The sequence below is a fragment of the Phytophthora ramorum genome, assembly GCF_020800215.1.
Source record: "Phytophthora ramorum isolate Pr-102 chromosome Unknown Phyram_PR-102_s0004, whole genome shotgun sequence".
Taxonomy (NCBI): Eukaryota; Oomycota; class Peronosporomycetes; order Peronosporales; family Peronosporaceae; genus Phytophthora; species Phytophthora ramorum.
The window spans coordinates 1332422-1350713 of NW_027150650.1; the positions used below are offsets into that span (position 1 = coordinate 1332422).

An 18292-nucleotide genomic window follows, 5' to 3' on the forward strand; every position below is an offset into this window, starting at 1 on the left:
CGGACGCTTCGCACGGCGCTGGAGAAAGGCGCGAAGACGGCTGTGGCCACGACGAACCCGGTCAAGGAGAGGCGGTTCACCAAGCCCGTGGAGGTGTCGGCACCGACGCAGCAGCGCACGACCTTAGTGGTGCGCGCGCAAACACAGCAGGATCAGAGGCCAAGGCTGCGTGAGAAGAGCAGCAGCTGTGGTATTCCGTCGACGATGAGCTCCAGGGCCTCGACAAAGGCGACGGCGACGTCTGCAACGTCGAAGGAGTCTGTGGCCAATCCTGTGGAGGTGCGAGCGCAAACGCTGCAGGATCGCATGCGGAAGTTTGAGCTGGAGAAGAGACAGAAGGTCAAGTCGCTGCAGGAGCAGGGACGAAGGTTGCGTGAGAAGAGCAACAGCTATGGCAGTCCGTCGACGGCGAGCTCGAGAGGCTCGACAAAGGCGACGACGACGTCTGCGACGTTGCTGAAGGTGCCAGCGCAAACGCTGCAGCGCCATGGCCGGAAGCAGGAGTTGACGAAGCCCAAGGAGACCAAGAGTGTTCCGTCAAAGGCGACGTCCAGGTGGGAGCACAACAAGAACCAGCGGTCGAGGCCTTCGTCTGCGGCGACATCGTCCACGTCGTCGTCGCCGGAGACTTCTCCGCGATCGTCAGCTTAATCGTCTTTGACGAAAGCTGGGCCTGGACTGCTGCAGATCATGATTGTCGACAAGTGGATGGAACGGTTGGCACGGTGAATCGGTACGGTATGGGGCACTCATCTCTGCCTCGTATCGTGGCCATTCCGCGCGACGCGGGGCTCATTTCCCCCTGTTCCAAGCAACAAGCAACACGACATCAAGCGGCACCACAGGCCCCGTTTGGCGAGCAGAGACCCATTTCTCTCTGTCGTGGCTGATCACTCGTGGAAGGTTGCTGGACGTGGAGTGCCGCGGCTTGGTAGGCCTCACGTGAAGTCGCGCCAGCAGTCTCAGTTGATCGGGGCTCATTACCTCCGTTGAAGCTGTAGATGCTGGCGTGCTTCGCGTGAGCTGCGGGCGTGGTGTGGTGTGGTGTGCTTTCGAAGTGGTCGACGGGGACTCATTACTCCCTGTTGACCACTTTGGTCGCCCACTCGCTTGCTCTTCTACCTTGCTTCGGTGCTTGCGTCCGAGACTTTCTTCGTGGGATGTGCCTCGATTTCGCTCGCCGAATGGACATGCTGCTTGACGCCGACAATCGCGATGGCGAGGTACTATGCTGAACAAGCGACCACGCTTGCGAAGACCAGTCCGAAGACAAGTTTGCACTTTGCGCGATTTGTACGTGTAGCTTTAGCTGAGTAAGACTTTATAATTGCTTTTGTCCTGCCAAGGTTGTTGTTGTATTGAGTCTGTCTGTCTTAACTACGTATGCGCTACAGACCAAGTTGCAATTTCTCTAAATCACCAGCGGGCTGCTCACAATCGAGAAACCCGTCGCCTCGCCGTGTGCTTGAGCACAACCCACTTTCTACCAGACTAGTGATTAACAATTCTTATGCGTAAGTGAACTTAATGAAGAATCTTAATATTAATGATTACCATAAAATTGAGTTGCTCTTCTGGCACAGCTCGCGTCAAGCCCCCTCCTACTTCACGCCCCACCACGTGAACGATGCTGGCAAGACGTACGCGCGAAGAAGGTCACTAGAAAACTGTCCGATGAAAATGAGGGTCATCGTTGCGAAAGCTACTACCGTGAGGTGCCAGTTCGAAAACACCTCCAACGTAGAAAGCGTCTCTGCGGCCACGAAGCTAAAAGGGTCCCGCTGAATCGTGTCGTAAACACTTCTCGGCACGTCAACGCGCTCAATGGCGAAGTCTTCGGCACGCGTTACAATTATGCCCAGTGAGTTCTGTTGTGCGCCAAACATGAGCGAATGAGTATCGTTTCGCTACTTGTACAAGGGTAAATCGATAAATGCAAATGCTTACCTTATCTGGCATGTGACGGAATACATCGAAGGCAACATCTCCAGCGCTTAACCTGCGCGAGATAAACCACAGGCTACAGTTGATACCACGAAACATACCCACCAGCAGGATATGCGTCATAAAGAACGTACGAAACGAGAGCGTTGTCTTCTCCCTCTTTAGCCAACGGCGGAAGGTTTTGCTTACGGATCCAATCGGCGTTCAAGTACACCCACTTCAGAGCACGATTGACTTCAGTGCTAGATGTGAGCACTTGAGCCGGATCTCTGTCGTATTGCATCCGCCGTCCACCAGCAAAAAGACAATCAAATCAGAACCACATCTCAATTGGAGCAACCTTCCTTCTTAGCGCACAGACCTGGCTCCGACGATTTTGGGCAGCACAAGCGTGATGCCTTCATACACGAGCGATCGGGCACGGTTTCCCATCCGATGGCTGATACTATGTGCTCGAGAGCGCTCTCGTTGAAGAGTGTGGTCTCGAAATGTTCGCCTCAGGCTTGCATGCAACCAAAATCGAGCTGACTCGGCTTTCAGCATGTTGTTGATCTTGTGGCAAGTTGCTCGTGCCACCAAGAGATCGTCGGCTGTCAAGAAATGTGCCACCTCAAACTGGACTTCGTACGGTAGGTTGAGAAAGGTGCTATCCTTTTGCGAGCTGCAACATCACACGAGAAGCACATAACAAGTTATACATTTTATTCAGCCAAGTGGTCGAAGAACGAATCCACTTACTCTTGTGATAGTCGGGCTGATACACCGGCAACCAAACGGCGCTCGACTTCAGCGACATATTCCATCGTAAGCTCTCCACAAACACACGCCACGATTCCAGCCGTGGTGCCAAATTGAATGGCAACCAGAAGATCTCGGGGCCAGAAAAACACATACGATAAATACCAGCCACCGCAGAGCGAGGCAATTTCCATCCACGACCGCCGCGCGTGACTGGTAAAGTTCGTCTTAAAGTACAAAATTCTCTCCTGGAGGATCATGCCGACCTTGCGCGTCGGCTTCCAGATGACAAACATATCTCCAACAAGCGCGAAGATGACACCGCTTGTTGTCGCGAGAACAAATGCCACCTCGATACTTCGGAGATGTGTGTAAATAATGTTAAACGCCACGGCTCCCACGAGGCCCAGTAGACTCATAACGGGGAGCGGGAGTATTTGTGTTTCCTCCACCTCTTCCTTCTCAGCGTCTGTAAAACGAAACAAGACAGAAAAAAACATCAGTAAGACAAACGATTGCGGAGATCGACAACTGCATTGCCGTGTATCTGTAAATGGCTTACCATTCAGTGGCAGTGCTCGCGCACAGTTTCGCAGTTGCTCTCCACCTAGGGTGACAAGCATTCCAGAAAGAGTTCCCACTTGAACTGCAACCATCAGGTCATGATAGATTGCATAGCTACCGTATATAACACCCATGAAGCAGCCAAACTCGACAAAAGACCGCACCGGATACGCGTGCCAGTTGTGCTTTACGTTGATGAATCGGTCCTGCAAGATGACACCTGCCCATCGGGTTGGCTTAAACAGCACTAGCATGTCGGCGAAACACAGGAAGGCAATTCCAGCAACGGTGGCCAGTAGAACAGTGACCTCAAGGCTGCGCATGTTCTCGAATATCCACTGAAACGTACCCGATCCAATATACGCGAACAAGAGCATCACAGGGAGTGGTCGAGCGCGGCTGGGCTCACTGACGTTATCACATGACGCTCCCATAGGAGATATCGGTGCAGCAATTACATCCGCATCGCTGAGCAAATTTCCTCCCCATGGAATAAGTTTCGACCGGTTCTTTCGGAAATACTCACCCGAAAGCGTCACCGCAATTCCAGAGAACGTGCCGAGTTGAAGAGCAAGCACCAGGTCGTCGTACATGGCAAACGACCCACAGATGACTGCAAACCACGTGAAAAGCTCCAAGAACGAACGCAGTGGCTCTAGTTGCCAATTTTCTTTGGCATTCGTAACTCGACGTTGCAGCAGAATCCCCACCTCACGAGTTGGCTCCCACATGAGAAACAACTCGCTTGCTGCCAAAAAGAAAATGCCAGCAAATGATGCGAGACAAAACGCCGCCTCGATACTGTCAAAGTAGTGGTAGATTGACACAAGTGATATCATTGACGCATACGTGATCAGGAACAGGCAAAAGAGTAGCGCGCACGTAGCCGTTAATTGCATTCGTATGTGCGTACCAACAGTCAGGTGCAGGCGCGAGCACACCCAATGGCCACCAACGGACACCACAATACTCGAAAGTGCTGCGAGTGTGAGGGAGCTGAACACCGTGGACGATGCAGCAAATGTGCCAACAAAGACACCGACGAAGACAAGTGTCTCAACGAACATGTGCAGAGGGAACACGACCCACTTGTTTTTGAATTGTTTCACACCAGTTTGGAGCAAAATTGCAGGATGCAGCTCGTACGGCGCTGGGCTCGTCAGGTAGCCCACCGATGCAGAAATCACGACGTTAATGGCAGAATACTGAGAGAGTGACAGTGCGAATTTGTCCTGGTTGATCACCGCGAAAAACGTTGAGCACATATCCAACGTTGACACCACCATAATGCCCACAAACGTCCACTTTACGCGCTTGTAAAAATGAGGGTATCGCTCTTTCACGCAGCTTAACGCACGAGTGGACCACGACTGTGTCGCATTGCTGAGGCTCCCTGCTCTCACTGCCGGAGGGTCCTCTTCTTGTAAAGAGTTGTGCTCAGCACACGATATTTCTCGCAGCTGGCCTTCTTCATTCACCTCGATATCATCCCAGCACTCTCGCGAAAATGCAATGCAGAAGGCCGACAGTCCACAAGAAAACACGACCCCCGGAAGGCCATGGGAGGCCTTGGACGCAAGGAGTGTAATGCCGCTCACGCAAACCTTGGCTCCCAACCGTCTTCCGAACCGCGCAAGCTCCAAAATCGAAGGTTTTCGACCAGACAGAGCGAGAACAGTGAGTGTAACAGCGGCCACGCAGATGAAGCACAGCATGAGTGCCAGCGAGCTCGAAGGCACGTTAGCAGCCCGCACAATCGCGGCATACACTTGGACGAAAAAGTAGAGCATCATCACAGCCACGGGAATGAGCTTCACCCAGTGGTCAGCAGGCATCTCCACGGCTGGTTGCGGGGTCGGCGGACTCACGAACCGTGGCCTGCTCGCCGAGGCTAGCAACTCACTACTGAGGATCAATAGAGCGCCACAGAACGTGCCGAGCTGCAGAGACCGCAGCATATCTTTCGAAGTGCTGTAGTACAGCGTCGTGGCTCCAAAGGTGCCCGTCACTTCGACCAGCGAGCGCACGGAATGCAGCTCCCAGTTCTTGCGCGCACCCACAATGCGTCCTTGCAGCACAATCCCCGCTCGTCGCGTCGGAGCGCACAGCAACAGCAGCTCGCTGGCAATGATCAGCGACGCGCCCACCAGCGTGATCAGCAGGTAGTTGAACACTAACTGGTCCACCGACTGGAGCTGCTGCTCTTCCTCTCCAACTACGTAGCCATGCAGCGTGCGACCCGTCTCCGAGATGATGTACCCCACACACGCGTACGACAGCGCCACCTTGAGCCACAGCATGCCTCCGATGCCTCGCATCTGCAGCGGGTCCAGTCGCGTCTCCAGCAAGTGCAGATACGCCGCCAGCAGGTCGCTGACGAAGGCCAGCGCCATGGCGGCCGCCGCGCCGACGCCCACCGCGATCCAGCTCGAGTGCGACGCGATGTACAGCGACAGGACGCTCGCCATCCACGTACAGACCTCGAGGAACAGCCTTCGCTTCTCTCTAGGCCACGAGCGCGGATTGGAGCGATCCAGCAGCAGCTCGCCCACTCTTTGGGCCTTCTCGCTCCCTGGTAACGCCCTCAGCACGTGGCAAACGCTCAAGTGGCAGACGCCGGCGCTCGCCACCAGCAGGATGCCACCCACCAGGTCGTGCACACGCGGCGGCAGGCCCCCGCGCTTCAGGGCGAGCCACGCGGCCAGTGCCAGGATTCCTTCTAAAGCCAGCACGATGCGGCTCTGGGAGCGCGCGCCTCGCTGCTGGGTGGGGGCCGGAGGCGCTAACTGCAAGGCCGAGAGCAGCAGGTCGCCCAGCTCGTACGTGGGGGCGCTGCGGTCGCTAGTCTTGGGCCACGGCGCCGCGGCGCGCATCGCGGGAGTGATGGTCGCCAGCGTGGAAGGTTCCTTCTGCGGAGACGTCAACTTCCGCACTGAGCTGGGTCGGTGACCTTGAATTACGCTGGGCAAACGCGGGTTTAGCTGGCGTTACATCCAATAGTACGACAGTTTGGGATGAGTCCTCGCGATGAAATAGGGGTGGAATTAAGGGAGGGAGAGAAAAGACTGACGACGGACAGCGGTGAAGTTGAGGTGATGGCTGCGTCATTGGCGCTAGGGTCTCCATGTGCGACATCCACGAGGAAACCTGAGGCTGTGGTGAGGGCAAGCAAATGGTGGTCGGTCCCGGGCGTCGTCATGTTGACTCTCGCGTTCGGTGATGACTGCGGTAGTCGCGGCTCTCAAATGCTGCTGCAAATGCATAGCCCGAGCGCACGGTTAGGACAAAAGGCTGCGTGAAAGGAGACCAGGCGACGGCGCCGCTGAAATTGTTGGTCGTGACGCGAGGACGCTGTTTGCAGCAGCCAACGTGTTCGATGCCGATTGAGCTCGTATGCCTTGTGGATGGCGTCTTTGAGTGTTATGAGTTATGAATCGGCTTCGGAACGAATCAACGTCGACCTTCGTGCCAGAGAAATATCTTCTGAAGACTAAGCTGCATCAAGCAAAGGGGGGGGGGGGGACCACGACCAAGACTCAGCAGACCAGCTCACGTATTACAAAAACTTCCATTGCTTTATTTCCCCCTCTCCTTCATCCTACTCACTGCGGTGCTTGCTGGAAAATGAAAGGGGGGCAGGAACACTCGACACGTCAAAGAAGAGGAAGATCCACACGCAGACGGAAGTAAGCTTAGGCCAACTCCACGCTCTTGCCGCTGGCCTTGGACCACTTGAGCAGCGCCTCCAGCATCACGTTGGTGTCGGCGTCGCCCTCCACCAGGATCTGCTGCTTCTCCACGTCGCACTTGACGTCCGTCACGCCTGGCCCAGAGAAAAAAAACTGTATCGTTAGAACATCATAGCTGAAAGAGAGGGGATCACGAGGAGAAAGCGCACCTTCGATCTTGGTCAGGATGCGCGTGCAGGCGCTGGAGCAGCCATCGCACGTCATGCCCACCTTGAACTCAGTCACTTTCACCATTGTCTTGCGGGGAGAGGAGTGTTACGGCTTGCTCGGTGAATTGAGTTGTGTGAGAGGAACGCGTGTGCCAGCAAGGAAATAATTACAGTTGGTGCTGTAAACTTGTATGTATGTTATCTTGAAGGGTATTGAATGCCAGAGTTCTATTATGCTCAACTACGGATCTGGTCTGAATACTGTATTACAGGTTATCTATTGTAGTATATTTTAGAGCGGTAACGGTACTACGTTATGTCGATTTCACGATTTCACTGTAAAGGACATCCTGTCCTCATCACGCTATTGTTGACAGGGAGAAGCTGAGGCGTTAAAGAGCACAGGGTGGACCGAAGCAGCAACTCGCCAGGATGGCGGCTGGTGGAGGCGCTTGCACGTGTAAATAGTTGGTCGCAGCCAAAAATCGTCATTTATTAATACAACGCGGGTGTTCGAGTGAATATTCACGGTTTAAAGTTTTAGTGTCATCTTAATTTTTGCTGCCATTGGCATGCTCGCGCTCCGGCAGCGATGCCACGTTGCTCTCTCAGGGCTTGAAGTTGCTCAAGGTGGTATACCCTTCGTCACCCTTGGAGGGGTCCCAGAAGTACTTGTACTCCAGCATCGGGGTGAGCGGCAAGTCGTTCTGGAAACGGCCCACAAGGTCCGGGTTTGCCATGAACAACCGCGCGAAGCCCACGAGGTCGGCCGAGCCGCTTCGAAGGACACCTTCCGCAGTGTCTCTCGAATAGCCCTTATTGGCAATGACAGTTCCCTTGAAGGCCGTCTTAGCGTCGAAGGTAGTCAGGGGGCGGCACTTCCCATGGTACACTGCGTCTGCACCAACACCCTCCCAGCCGTCGAGGATTGCCAAGTACGCCAATCCATGCTCCTCGAGACGCTCGTACACATACGTGAACATTTCAGCGTTGTCGACACTGCCCATGCCACCATACGGGCTGTTTGGAGCGGTGCGCACGCCAACGCGATCAGCTGGGTAGACGGCCTTCACCGTCTCGATGACCTCGTGCAAAAGGCGGTAGCGATTGTCGAATGAGCCGCCGTATTGGTCCGTGCGTTGATTTGTGCAGGACTGAAGGAACTGGTCGATCAAATATCCTCCAGCAGCATGCACCTCGATGCCGTCGAAGCCCGCTGCCTTCGCTCGTTCGGCGCACTTGCGCCACTGTTCCACTACGCCCGGGATCTCGTTGAGTGTCAACGCACGGGCTCTTTCGTAGCCTACATGCTCCCCATTGAAAGCGCGCGTTCTTCCGGCCTCATACAGCGTGGGCGAAGACGACACCACCTCGTTGTTGGCATGAAACGAAGGGTGCGACTGACGCCCCATGTGCCAGAGCTGCACGAAGATTTTGCCTCCCTTCTTGTGGACACGGTTGACAACCTCCTTCCAGCCTTCAACGTGCTCGTCAGTGTACAGAGCTGGGGATCCGTACCAGCCGAAAGCCTGCTCGGAAATGGCACACGCTTCCGTGACAATGAGGCCAGCCGTGGCACGCTGCTCATAGTAGACAGCATTGCGCTCTGTGGGTACGTGGGTGTCAATGTCGCTGCGAGCACGGGTGGTAGGACCGTACACGATGCGATTCTTGAGTTCAAGGCCGTCCCCCAGGCGCAGAGGCGTGAAAAGCTGGTAGTTGGCAGTCTTGGAGACCATAGTTGGGGGTGGAGTGACAGTTGTCCAGAAGCTTGGCAATTGCAAAGTGAGCTCTCGGGTGAAAGGTAGAGTATGGCTCTTGTTCACCGACAGGTCAGAAATGTTTCTGACCTAAGCATGTCGTTTGCGTCAGGTATTGCCAGCACTTCCCGCGCCACTACAGACGGCCTGAAGAAGGTCTGACCTAAACAAGCCGCTTGCGTCAGACGTAGCCATCTTGTTGATTGTCCTGGCAACGACAGCACCTTTTCACTTGTTGAGAGTTTCAAGTCTTAAGAGAGCAACATACTGTCGCTGCCACTGAGCGTGCCTGTGAATTCCAAGCTTCAGATGAAGACGATGCAGCGTGTGAGAACCTTTCGCCTACACGCACCTGTCCCTGTCCGACAAACTTTGCAACGCCCTTACCAACATCCACTACTTCTTCCCATGCGGATAATACAATTGACGCCTGCAAAATGGTTGACGGCGTATTAGCCCGCGCTGAAAAGCCAAGTGCACTTGAAGCAGTTCCGCTGTATCCCATCTAACTACATATAGCTGAAGTCAATTCCATTATATAGGTTTTCTCGTTTTTGCCCAGTCTCGAAGCAGCGCGCCGACCAAGCGATGGCGGACACCGCGGCGGCTCCGAGCGCCGTCGGCGTGGACCGAACCATCGAGTTGCTAGCGCCAGTGTACGCAGAAATAGGTCAGGTCAATGTTCGGGGCGCAACAGCCGTCCCCATGGCGCTACAACGCACGACAGACGACTGGATCCAGCTCGTGTTCCCCACTCTCAATGTCTTCAAGGACGTGGTGTGCGTCAACGGCGCTAGCGGATGCCGCTGCGACTTCGTGCGCTTCCTCCGGGCGCTGCTGGTGCTCACCGAGCGGCTGATCATCCAGCTGGACGCTACGTACGTCGTGGTGGCCCAAGAGCGCGTCGCGATGCTCCAGATGCGCGTGCGCGTGCACGAGAACGCCGGACGCGGCACGACGCTCAAGGACTTTGACTTTGTGCTGTGCCATCTACAGGCCTCCGTGCTGTCCATTGTACCACGCAACGAGCAGGCGAGGAAAGAGGCGCTGGTGGCCGCGCTGGAGGAGGCCAGGAACAGCTCGTGCCATGTCGTCGGCTGCAGACTGCACCCGTGGGACGCAGCCAAGCAGGCGAAGCAGACCACGCAGAAGCTCAACCTGCCCGACGTGTTCCACAGCCTGACGAGTCAGATGGAGGTGGACCAGATGGAGATCCGAGACGACGCCACGTACTTGGCGCGGATGACGCGCCCGCACAAGACGGTGCTCATGACCGACCTGCCGACCAACATACTGCAAAGTGTCGTGTGCCTCATGGATGCGCGCGACCTCGCGTCGCTAAGTGGCGTGTGCTCGCTGTTCCAGCACATGGCGTACGAAGTGGTTCCTGGACTGAACCTCGTGCTGTATGAGCACCAGCGGAGAGGGCTCAAGTGGATGCTGCGCCGCGAGACACCGTCTCTGACTTGCATACCGCAGCCACATCCGTTTATACTACCGTCGGACTCGCAAAGTAAAGCTGCAACCGCTATTGATTTGATTGAGGGCCGCGTCATCGCGCACCCTCACGTGACTGCAAGCGACGCATGCGGAGGCATGTTCTGCGACGAGCCAGGTCTTGGTAAAACCATCACCATGTTGGCACTGATCTTGCGGACAAAGGGACAAACGACAGATAACACACCAGTCGAAACGCATGGCCCTGGCGGGGATACAACAAGACCGGGATTGCGCTCGTCAAGGTCGCGGGGTCGTTCGGTGAATGTTGAAGACCTGGTGAGCTCTGGCGCCTCTCTAATTGTTGTGCCCGATCCGCTGGTAGAACACTGGAAGTATCAAATCGAAACTCATGTGGCACCAGGAGCCTTGCGTGTGTTTGTGGACCCTGGTCTTGAACACACCTTGCCGTACAACATCGATCTTGCTCAGCATGATGTTGTCGTCACCTCCTTCACACGGCTGGCGCGGGAGTGGAGACTTCACAGACCAACTTCGGCTTTGGAGGCGCGTATGCCTGAACGATACGGTTTTGAAGGCCCGCAACGGTACGCTGACGGAACTCTTCGCGGAGAGGTGTCTTCTCTTCTGACTGTTCATTGGGTACGAGTGGTTGTTGATGAAGGCCACAAACTGGGTGGTCAGACTCCATCAGATTTGATGCAGTTAGCCCGGTTGCTGTGTGCAGAGAGGCGATGGGTTATGACCGGAACGCCAACGCCAAATACCCTCCAGTCAGCCGATCTCCGCTATATGCACGGACTCCTTGTGTTTTTGCGTAATTTACCCTACGGGAATCCAGACGGGCAAGCTTGGGTGAAGGCTATTGCTCGTCCTTTCGAGCGGAATGAGATTGTCGGATTTTACCGCTTACAACACCTCCTCAGCCGAATTATGATGCGGCACACGAAAGAATCGATTCGTGAGATATTACCTGAACCGATCCGACGCACAGTTTTCATTGACCCCACGCCGAGCGAGTACGCACAATATAATGGTGTTGCCGCTGCTGTCCGTGCCAACCTGGTCATTACGAATATGGACCCGAAAACGCCTGGTAATCAGCATCCGGACAGCCTCTTGAATCCGATCAATCGTAAGGATGCATTGCGCGTCGTCTCCAATCTTCGGTCTGCGTGCTGTGGCGGGTCTGCCGTAAAGGTATCACTGGCCGAGATATCTCGATTGGATACAATTAATATGCTGAGCATGCTCAACGTTGACGGCGAGAATATGGCTGTGGTGATTGAATATCTTCGTAAAGTGCAGCTCCAAGGAATGGTCACTGAGTGTGGATGCTGCAAGCGCAAACTGCAATTGCTTATGATTATCCCGTGTGGCCACTTATGTTGTGCAGATTGTGTGGAAGATCGAATGCAAAGGGTTGGTCCCAGTTGTTTTCGCTGCAATGCAGTGTTCGATCGTGAAGCCTTTCAAAAACTGCAACCAGGTTTTGAATTTGAAATGGTGGAAGACGTAGCGCTTGAAACGGACCATCCTAACCTAAACCAAAATGGCCGACACGGAGGACGTGTCAATCAAATTCAGCAGCTTGTCAACCAAGACCAACGACATAACCGAGAAGGACGTGAGCCCCAGGCCCGTGGGCGAAATCGACGTGGCCAAGGGGCAAATGCTCAAAATGGCCCCCGACAGCCTCGTCGCGCGCTAGATCTTACGCGCGATATTCACTTCATTGACGCCAGCAAAGCATTTTACGCTGCCACCAGAATTAAAGAGTTGAAGGAGGAGTTTCTACTCGGGAATATTCATCCGAGTGGCCGTTCGTCGAGGCGCCAGGCGCGTTATCTGAAAGCCATCATCTTTTCGCAGTTTAAGGAGCACATTTGGCACACTAAGGTTGCATTTGCGCAGCAGGGTGTACCAACAGCCGATTTCATTGCCGGACTGAGCCCAGAAGTTCGAATGAAACAACTGATGCGCTTTCGCAAGGACCCAAATGTGAACGTTCTTCTGCTGACGGAGGTTGGCTCGCACGGTTTAGATCTGTCATTTGTCACGCACCTTTTCTTGATGGACGAGATCTGGGATAAATCGCTGGAACAGCAAGTTATTAGCCGGGCTCATCGAATGGGTGCAAACCAAGCCGTAGTGGTGGAGCAATTATGGATGCGAGGGAGTGTGGAAAGTCAAATGTTGAAGCCACCGGAAACGGAGGAGTTGAAGGTCGAGCTCGAGAATAAAAAGAAGCCAGGCGTAGCTACTTCGCCTTCTCGAGCCAGGCAAACGCAAGAAGGTGGTTCTCCCGGTAGGTCACCGAAGAAACCTAACACGGGTGGAGGGACAATGTTTAACGCCCCGAGCAAGAAGCGCAAACGACACCGACCTGGAGATGCGCGGAAGGCTGCAAAAGGCAACAAGAATACCTTCCTTCAGCGTAAGCTCGACTATGTTCTGAACAACCTTCGGCTGCTAGGAGAAAACATTGTCGGGGAGCCTGGCCAAGTTCGCTTTTATGTTGTGGATGAACAAAAGGATGTAATACGCCAAGCAGTCCACGTCATGCCTAATCAAGGCTCTCGCGAAAGCACCTACTCGGCAGAGACTACACCGCCACAAGCAACGGTATGGGCAGCAGCTGCGCCGCTTCCGCCAGTCCCGGCCACTGCGCACCCGCATCCATCAGCAAAACGAACTGTTACATTTGGAGAAGCGTCTGTGGAGAGCATTTCTTCACATGTTCCAAAGCCCAAACGCCCTGCTCCGGATAACGTCATTGTAATCGACAGTTCTTCTGATGAAGAAACCAAAGAGGAAGAGAACGAGCAAAAAAACGAAGACAATGATGAGAGAGACGATCTTGAGGCGACAAGGATGGCACAAACTGCTCGACGTCGCTGGGCACAGCAGCGAAGTATCATTGTTGCCCTGAGCTCGAGCGATGATGACGATGAAATCAGACCACCGCCTCTGAAGACCATGGCAGGCACGAGGACAAAGCGGAACGGAATTGTAAAAGTTGTGACGAAAGTGAGCCCCAAGGCGAGGGCTGCGTCCTTGAAAATAATCGACGATGATGATTCAGATACTGAGTCGGAGTGATTTGGGGGACCGCTGACAACGCGAGCTAGAGAATGGCAAACAGGTACTTGTTCTTATGCCAATGTGTGAATAGATCTGGAGTACGGTAGATATTTAACCCCACACGGCTTCATGTGGAGAAGCATTGGCTTCACCTGCCTTTTTGATGATGGAATAGAAATTGTCGCCGGAGGCTTGGCATTTCGTCTTGTCCATTCGCAACTGTGCGTTGCGCAGGAAGCCGAGAAACTTGCGCTCTTGAGCACTCAGATCGGGATGCCAAACATCGATGATCAACACGATGCGACTGCGGGCGTCGTCGTCGTTCCACGCTTCGTGCTCGAAAGAGTCGTCGAATACAAAGCACTTGCCCTCTTGCGCGTAGACCACCTCGTCGCCTGCTCGAAGACGGCACATGCCTCCAGGAACCACCAGCGGCAGATGGCAACGCAGCTTCTTGTTGGTCGGCCCGTGGTGCTTCTTGATATGTGTACGCGGCGCCAATGCAGAGAAAAAGGCGTGGTCGTAGTGCGCGTCAATGGACTCGATGATCGCAGCCGTCTTGGGGCACAGCTCTCGGTTCGCTTTGAAGTCCACGTTATGCAGGAACAAGTACAGCACGTTCCAGTCGCCCGCGTCATGGCCAGCACTACCCAGTCCGTCCTCCGCCTACAACAGCAGCAACAACATCAACCACTGCTACAAACCAGCAAGTTGATCTCTCACTGCTTACGCTGGTGTCACTGGCCCAGGATGGCGCCCTGTACGGCTGGAAGCCCGACTTGACGCTGCTCTTGAGCGCCAAAAGCTCCTCTTTGATGACCGCGTAGTTGCTCTCCAGCGTCTCCACCCACGGAAAGTTTCCGCAGTCCCACACGGGCGTCGCTCGCAGCAACGGGATCACTTGTGGGCAACCCATCTGCCACTCACAGCACTCGTCCGGGACGCGGCGCTGGTTGAGCTGCATAACGATCCACTTGCGCAGGCGTCGGAAGTCTTCCCCATCTTTGCCTAAGAACCTGTCCAGCCACTGTAATACAATCCGCTCGCTGAACGTCGACACGCCCCAGGACCGAACCAACTCGCGCAGCTTCGCCTCGACATCATGCACGTCCTGCATTGCCACAATCTGTGTAGCCATATCTTTCTGCGACAACATAATTACACTTAATGGCGTCGCCGATTGGTTAGAAAATAGAACGAGTTAGCAGTAATTCACAAATTGGCCCTACAAAATTGGCGCGACTTCAGCGGACACCATGAGCGGGTACCTGGACATTGACACGATTCTGGCGGAGGACGAGCGAGTCAAGTGCACGTTCAAGACGGACGTGCTGGACTGCGGGTACTTGGACGCTAGTTGCCGCGATCCGGACCTGGCGAAGGGCGCCGTGGTGGAGCTGCCGCTGTGGCTGGCGGTGGTGCTGGCCAGGCGGGGCGACGTGTCCGTGGAGGCGCCGCACTTCCTGACCAAGCGCTTCCGGCGCATGCTCAAGGCCGGTCCGTCCAGCGTGAACCTGCGCGAGTTCTCGTGCTATGTGTATGAGGTGGGGCGCCAGCTCATCCCGTACGTGGAGGCCGAGGACCAGCGCGAGATCGACGAGATCTTGCGCCTTTGCTTCGGCGGCGAGCGGTACCGCCACCTCCTCAACAACGCCATGAGCTCCTTGGACGCGGACACGACCGAGTTCACCCGCAAGCTCACACAGGACGAAAAGAAGCTTTTCGAGGCGGGCCTGCGCGACGCCAAGGACTTCCTCCAGTGGAAGGGCCGCAACGCCGAGACCATCACCACCGCCGCGGTTGTCGAGCGCTCGCTCAAGAAGCGCAAGTTCCGTGCCTAGATCTCAGGTGTCCACTTTTGGAGGACGCTGGTGGACACACGGTAAAGGTCAATATAGTTAATAAAATAAATAACGAACCAAACATAGCAATAACTCCACCAATTTTATAAGGTATTGATTCTTATATCGTACTTAGTCAATACGTTTCGGTACGTTTCTGTCAAAAATGCTTTTTGAGTCAAAAATGCTTTTTGAGTCAAAAATTCGGTTTTGCATTTTCGACACTTCCCGTCAAGATGCTCGTGACGTTCGTTCTTGACACGAGCGCGTCCATGAACCAGAGCACGAGCTCGGGCATGACGCTGCTGGACTACGCTAAGTCGGCGGTGGAGCGCTTCGTGAAGCGCGTGCGGGACCCGAGTCGGCGCTACCAGCACCACTTCATGCTGTTGTCATGCGGACGAGAAGGTCATAAAAAAAGTGGCAAAAATGGCGATTCCGCAGCGTACACGGGCCGCGTGCGCGTGGGCTGGGACCAGTCCACCAATAAGGAGGCATTCCTGCGGGAGCTCAAGAACCTGCGCGCCACGGATCTGAGCGACGTGGGCGCGGCGCTGCGCCAGGCCTTCGAGCTCATGAACCAGATCCGGCTGCAGTTTAATTGGGACAGCTACGCGCTGGGTCGTACCCCATGGAACACCAACGTGTCAGTCTGTGTATTATTGACAGACGCCACTTTGCTGTCTAATTCTGATGGCCTGGTCCAGGACGCGCTTACAATTGCGCCGTCTTCCGCCGTGGGCGCCGAGCTCACGTACGAGCCGTTCAGATGGGACCAACGGCTTTTTACAGTCGCGTTGAAGCTCTCAGCCTCCATGAACGGGCTCAAGACCCAAGCGGCGGTGCCCGCGGACCTCATGGCGCTCAGTGAAGCTACGGGCGGGATGCTCTACATGCCCACGTCCAAGTCTGCAGTGGAGCAGAGCATGGACCAGATCATCCTCAAGCTAAAAGCAGGAGCAGTGGTGAAGTTCAAGTGTGAAGCTGCAGAAGGGGAAGCAGAATTCCCCGTGACGAGGAACATTGTGGCGCCCATTCTGAGCGGTAAAGAGTACTGCTGGCCGCTAGCTGAAGCTTTTTGGCTGGACAGGAACACGGCGGCTTTGCCAACGCGAGAGGCGCATCCGACGCTGCTGTACTGCAGGACAGTGGAGAACGCCATTGAGGCGGCTACGAGCCACATGTTGCTGGACACGCTCAAGTTCCCGGCCGACCACTACGTGCTCGAGATGCCGCTCAACCCCACGCCCGGTCGAGGTCAACGCTGGCTGGTGTATGTGCAAGGCAGCAAAGGAGACGGACGGTTGGGAGACCCGGTGGGGATGCTGCGCTCGCCTACGTCAGGCCCCAGCGTCTCGTCATCGAATGCGGTGCTCGTGCTACTGCCGTATAACTACCCGAAACTCTTTTCACTGCTTGTGGAAGTCGCGCGCGTGTATCAGGCGAGCGGACAAAACATCAACTCGGCGTCGGGAGCGTGGATGTTTCAGTCCAAGGCCATGCCGTCCTCGTGGCGAGAGGCGTTCTCGGCGTACCTGAGCGGCTGTCCGCTCTACTACTACGCGCCGTTAAAGAAGGCGCTACGCAAGTACAATTTGCATGAGATGGTGCCGGAGGTCCAGGACTCGGGACGCAGCTACCAGATCTCCAGCTTCTTGAACAGGCTGCGGGAACAAGCAATTGCAGAGAGCGACAGCAACAACAAGTTGTTTTCTCGAGGGAGCCGGAGTGAGACCACCAACTCAACGTCAGGGCTGCGTAGCAGCGGTATCCCCGATTCGTCTCCGTCTGCGTCGCCAATTGCAGCCAGAGATGCGACCGGAATGAACCCAACGGATGCAACACTGGATGCCATTGCGAGCATGTCGCTCCAGGACCTGCGTGCGGCTCACCAGAAGAGCAAGGCTCTTTTCTTTGAGAAGTCATCGAAGCATCAGTTCCAGATAGCTCTCCCGCGCGTGACGGCAACGAAGGACGCGTCGGTGCCGTTAAAGTTGGCGCCTAGTTGGCGTGCCGTGGAGGAGGACGAAAAGCATCGCCAACCGATTGACGTTATGAGCGACTACGAATCTAGGCTTGTGAAAAAGGAGGCACTCCGTAACCCGCTTGCTGAAGCTGAGCCTGACGAGGATACACCGTCTGGACTACGACGACGCCAGTTATGCTTCAACCTTGGTAACCCGTACAAGAAAAGCTCGTCGAAGGCAAGCAACGTGTATCAAGGCGAAGCTGCGGATGAAGCAGCTGCGCTTGGGGGCCAGTCTCCGAAGCGCCAGCGCACGCGTAAGCGGTCTTCTCAGCTGAAGCGGGACAAGAAGCACTCGAAGCGCTCCCACAGAATGCACGGCTCGCCATCCTTCAAGTCGTCGCCGGGATCGCCCTCACACTCACCCAGCTCTCCTGTTTCCAGTACTTCGTCCACAGTCTCGTCCCCCGGTCGAAGCGAGAGTGGCGACTCGGTCATGACGGACAGCTCGGTGGGTTCGAACTACTCGGTCAAGGCTGAAGCCGCACAGATGCTTGGTATCCCACTCCACGACGGTGACTTTGTGGAGGATGAAAAGAGCAGCAGCTTTGTTCGGCTGGTCTATGGGGTCCTGGCAGAGAACTGGGAATCGTGGAGCACTATCATCCGTCTTATCAAGGCGCGTACGACTACGCAACAGGTATGGAGCATTTCGTCTGTAGGATGCGTCTTGATTAGCCTGATTGACGCAATTTGTTATGTTGTGGCAGGAGAAGGAGTTTGTTGTCAGTGGCCTTCGGGCGATGAAGGGCGGCCCGACAGCTGTGAAAACGTACATCGAGCAAGCCATTCACTATTCGCAGCAATTCCGACAGAAGGAACTGGAGCAGCAGCTGAAGCAATTGCTAGAAGAAGTGACATCCGCGGCGAAGGACCAACCCGAAGGACCGGCAGTCAATGGACTGGACAAGGAAGTAGCAGCCTAATTCTGCGTTTGGTGGAGATTTGTCCTTTTCAATTCGAACGGTAACCTTTTATT

General features: G+C 55.1%; 8 protein-coding genes across 8 annotated transcripts; 4 read left to right on the plus strand and 4 right to left on the minus strand.

The window, feature by feature from the left end:
* Positions 1 to 1601: 1601 nt before the first annotated feature.
* On the minus strand, positions 1602 to 6119 carry KRP23_5042 (uncharacterized protein; the record flags this gene model as incomplete). The annotated part of the gene is made up of 6 exons (XM_067890068.1): positions 1602 to 1868; positions 1948 to 1999; positions 2079 to 2213; positions 2306 to 2605; positions 2683 to 3151; positions 3245 to 6119. 6 exons carry the CDS (start codon positions 6117 to 6119, stop codon positions 1602 to 1604), a joined length of 4098 nt encoding a protein of 1365 aa, XP_067746645.1.
* An 819-nt stretch (positions 6120 to 6938) lies between these two features.
* KRP23_5043 (Heavy metal-associated isoprenylated plant protein 33) lies at positions 6939 to 7229 on the minus strand (the record flags this gene model as incomplete). The annotated part of the gene is made up of 2 exons (XM_067890069.1): positions 6939 to 7069; positions 7145 to 7229. 2 exons carry the CDS (start codon positions 7227 to 7229, stop codon positions 6939 to 6941), a joined length of 216 nt encoding a protein of 71 aa, XP_067746646.1.
* Positions 7230 to 7752: 523 nt separating this feature from the next.
* KRP23_5044 (12-oxophytodienoate reductase 1) lies at positions 7753 to 8883 on the minus strand (the record flags this gene model as incomplete). Its single annotated transcript, XM_067890070.1, has 1 exon — positions 7753 to 8883. The coding sequence occupies one exon, from the start codon at positions 8881 to 8883 to the stop codon at positions 7753 to 7755; it is 1131 nt and encodes a 376-aa protein (XP_067746647.1).
* A 609-nt stretch (positions 8884 to 9492) lies between these two features.
* Positions 9493 to 12073, plus strand: KRP23_5045 (F-box protein; the record flags this gene model as incomplete). The annotated part of the gene is made up of 2 exons (XM_067890071.1): positions 9493 to 10949; positions 11953 to 12073. 2 exons carry the CDS (start codon positions 9493 to 9495, stop codon positions 12071 to 12073), a joined length of 1578 nt encoding a protein of 525 aa, XP_067746648.1.
* A 254-nt stretch (positions 12074 to 12327) lies between these two features.
* On the plus strand, positions 12328 to 13464 carry KRP23_5046 (F-box protein; the record flags this gene model as incomplete). The annotated part of the gene is made up of 1 exon (XM_067890072.1): positions 12328 to 13464. The coding sequence occupies one exon, from the start codon at positions 12328 to 12330 to the stop codon at positions 13462 to 13464; it is 1137 nt and encodes a 378-aa protein (XP_067746649.1).
* Positions 13465 to 13557: 93 nt separating this feature from the next.
* Positions 13558 to 14602, minus strand: KRP23_5047 (Aspartate beta-hydroxylase domain-containing protein 2; the record flags this gene model as incomplete). Its single annotated transcript, XM_067890073.1, has 2 exons — positions 13558 to 14112; positions 14177 to 14602. 2 exons carry the CDS (start codon positions 14600 to 14602, stop codon positions 13558 to 13560), a joined length of 981 nt encoding a protein of 326 aa, XP_067746650.1.
* A 100-nt stretch (positions 14603 to 14702) lies between these two features.
* On the plus strand, positions 14703 to 15287 carry KRP23_5048 (putative DNA replication complex GINS protein PSF3; the record flags this gene model as incomplete). The annotated part of the gene is made up of 1 exon (XM_067890074.1): positions 14703 to 15287. The coding sequence occupies one exon, from the start codon at positions 14703 to 14705 to the stop codon at positions 15285 to 15287; it is 585 nt and encodes a 194-aa protein (XP_067746651.1).
* A 236-nt stretch (positions 15288 to 15523) lies between these two features.
* Positions 15524 to 18239, plus strand: KRP23_5049 (Integrator complex subunit 6-A; the record flags this gene model as incomplete). The annotated part of the gene is made up of 2 exons (XM_067890076.1): positions 15524 to 17953; positions 18024 to 18239. The coding sequence occupies 2 exons, from the start codon at positions 15524 to 15526 to the stop codon at positions 18237 to 18239; spliced, it is 2646 nt and encodes an 881-aa protein (XP_067746652.1).
* Between the last annotated feature and the right edge of the window lie 53 nt (positions 18240 to 18292).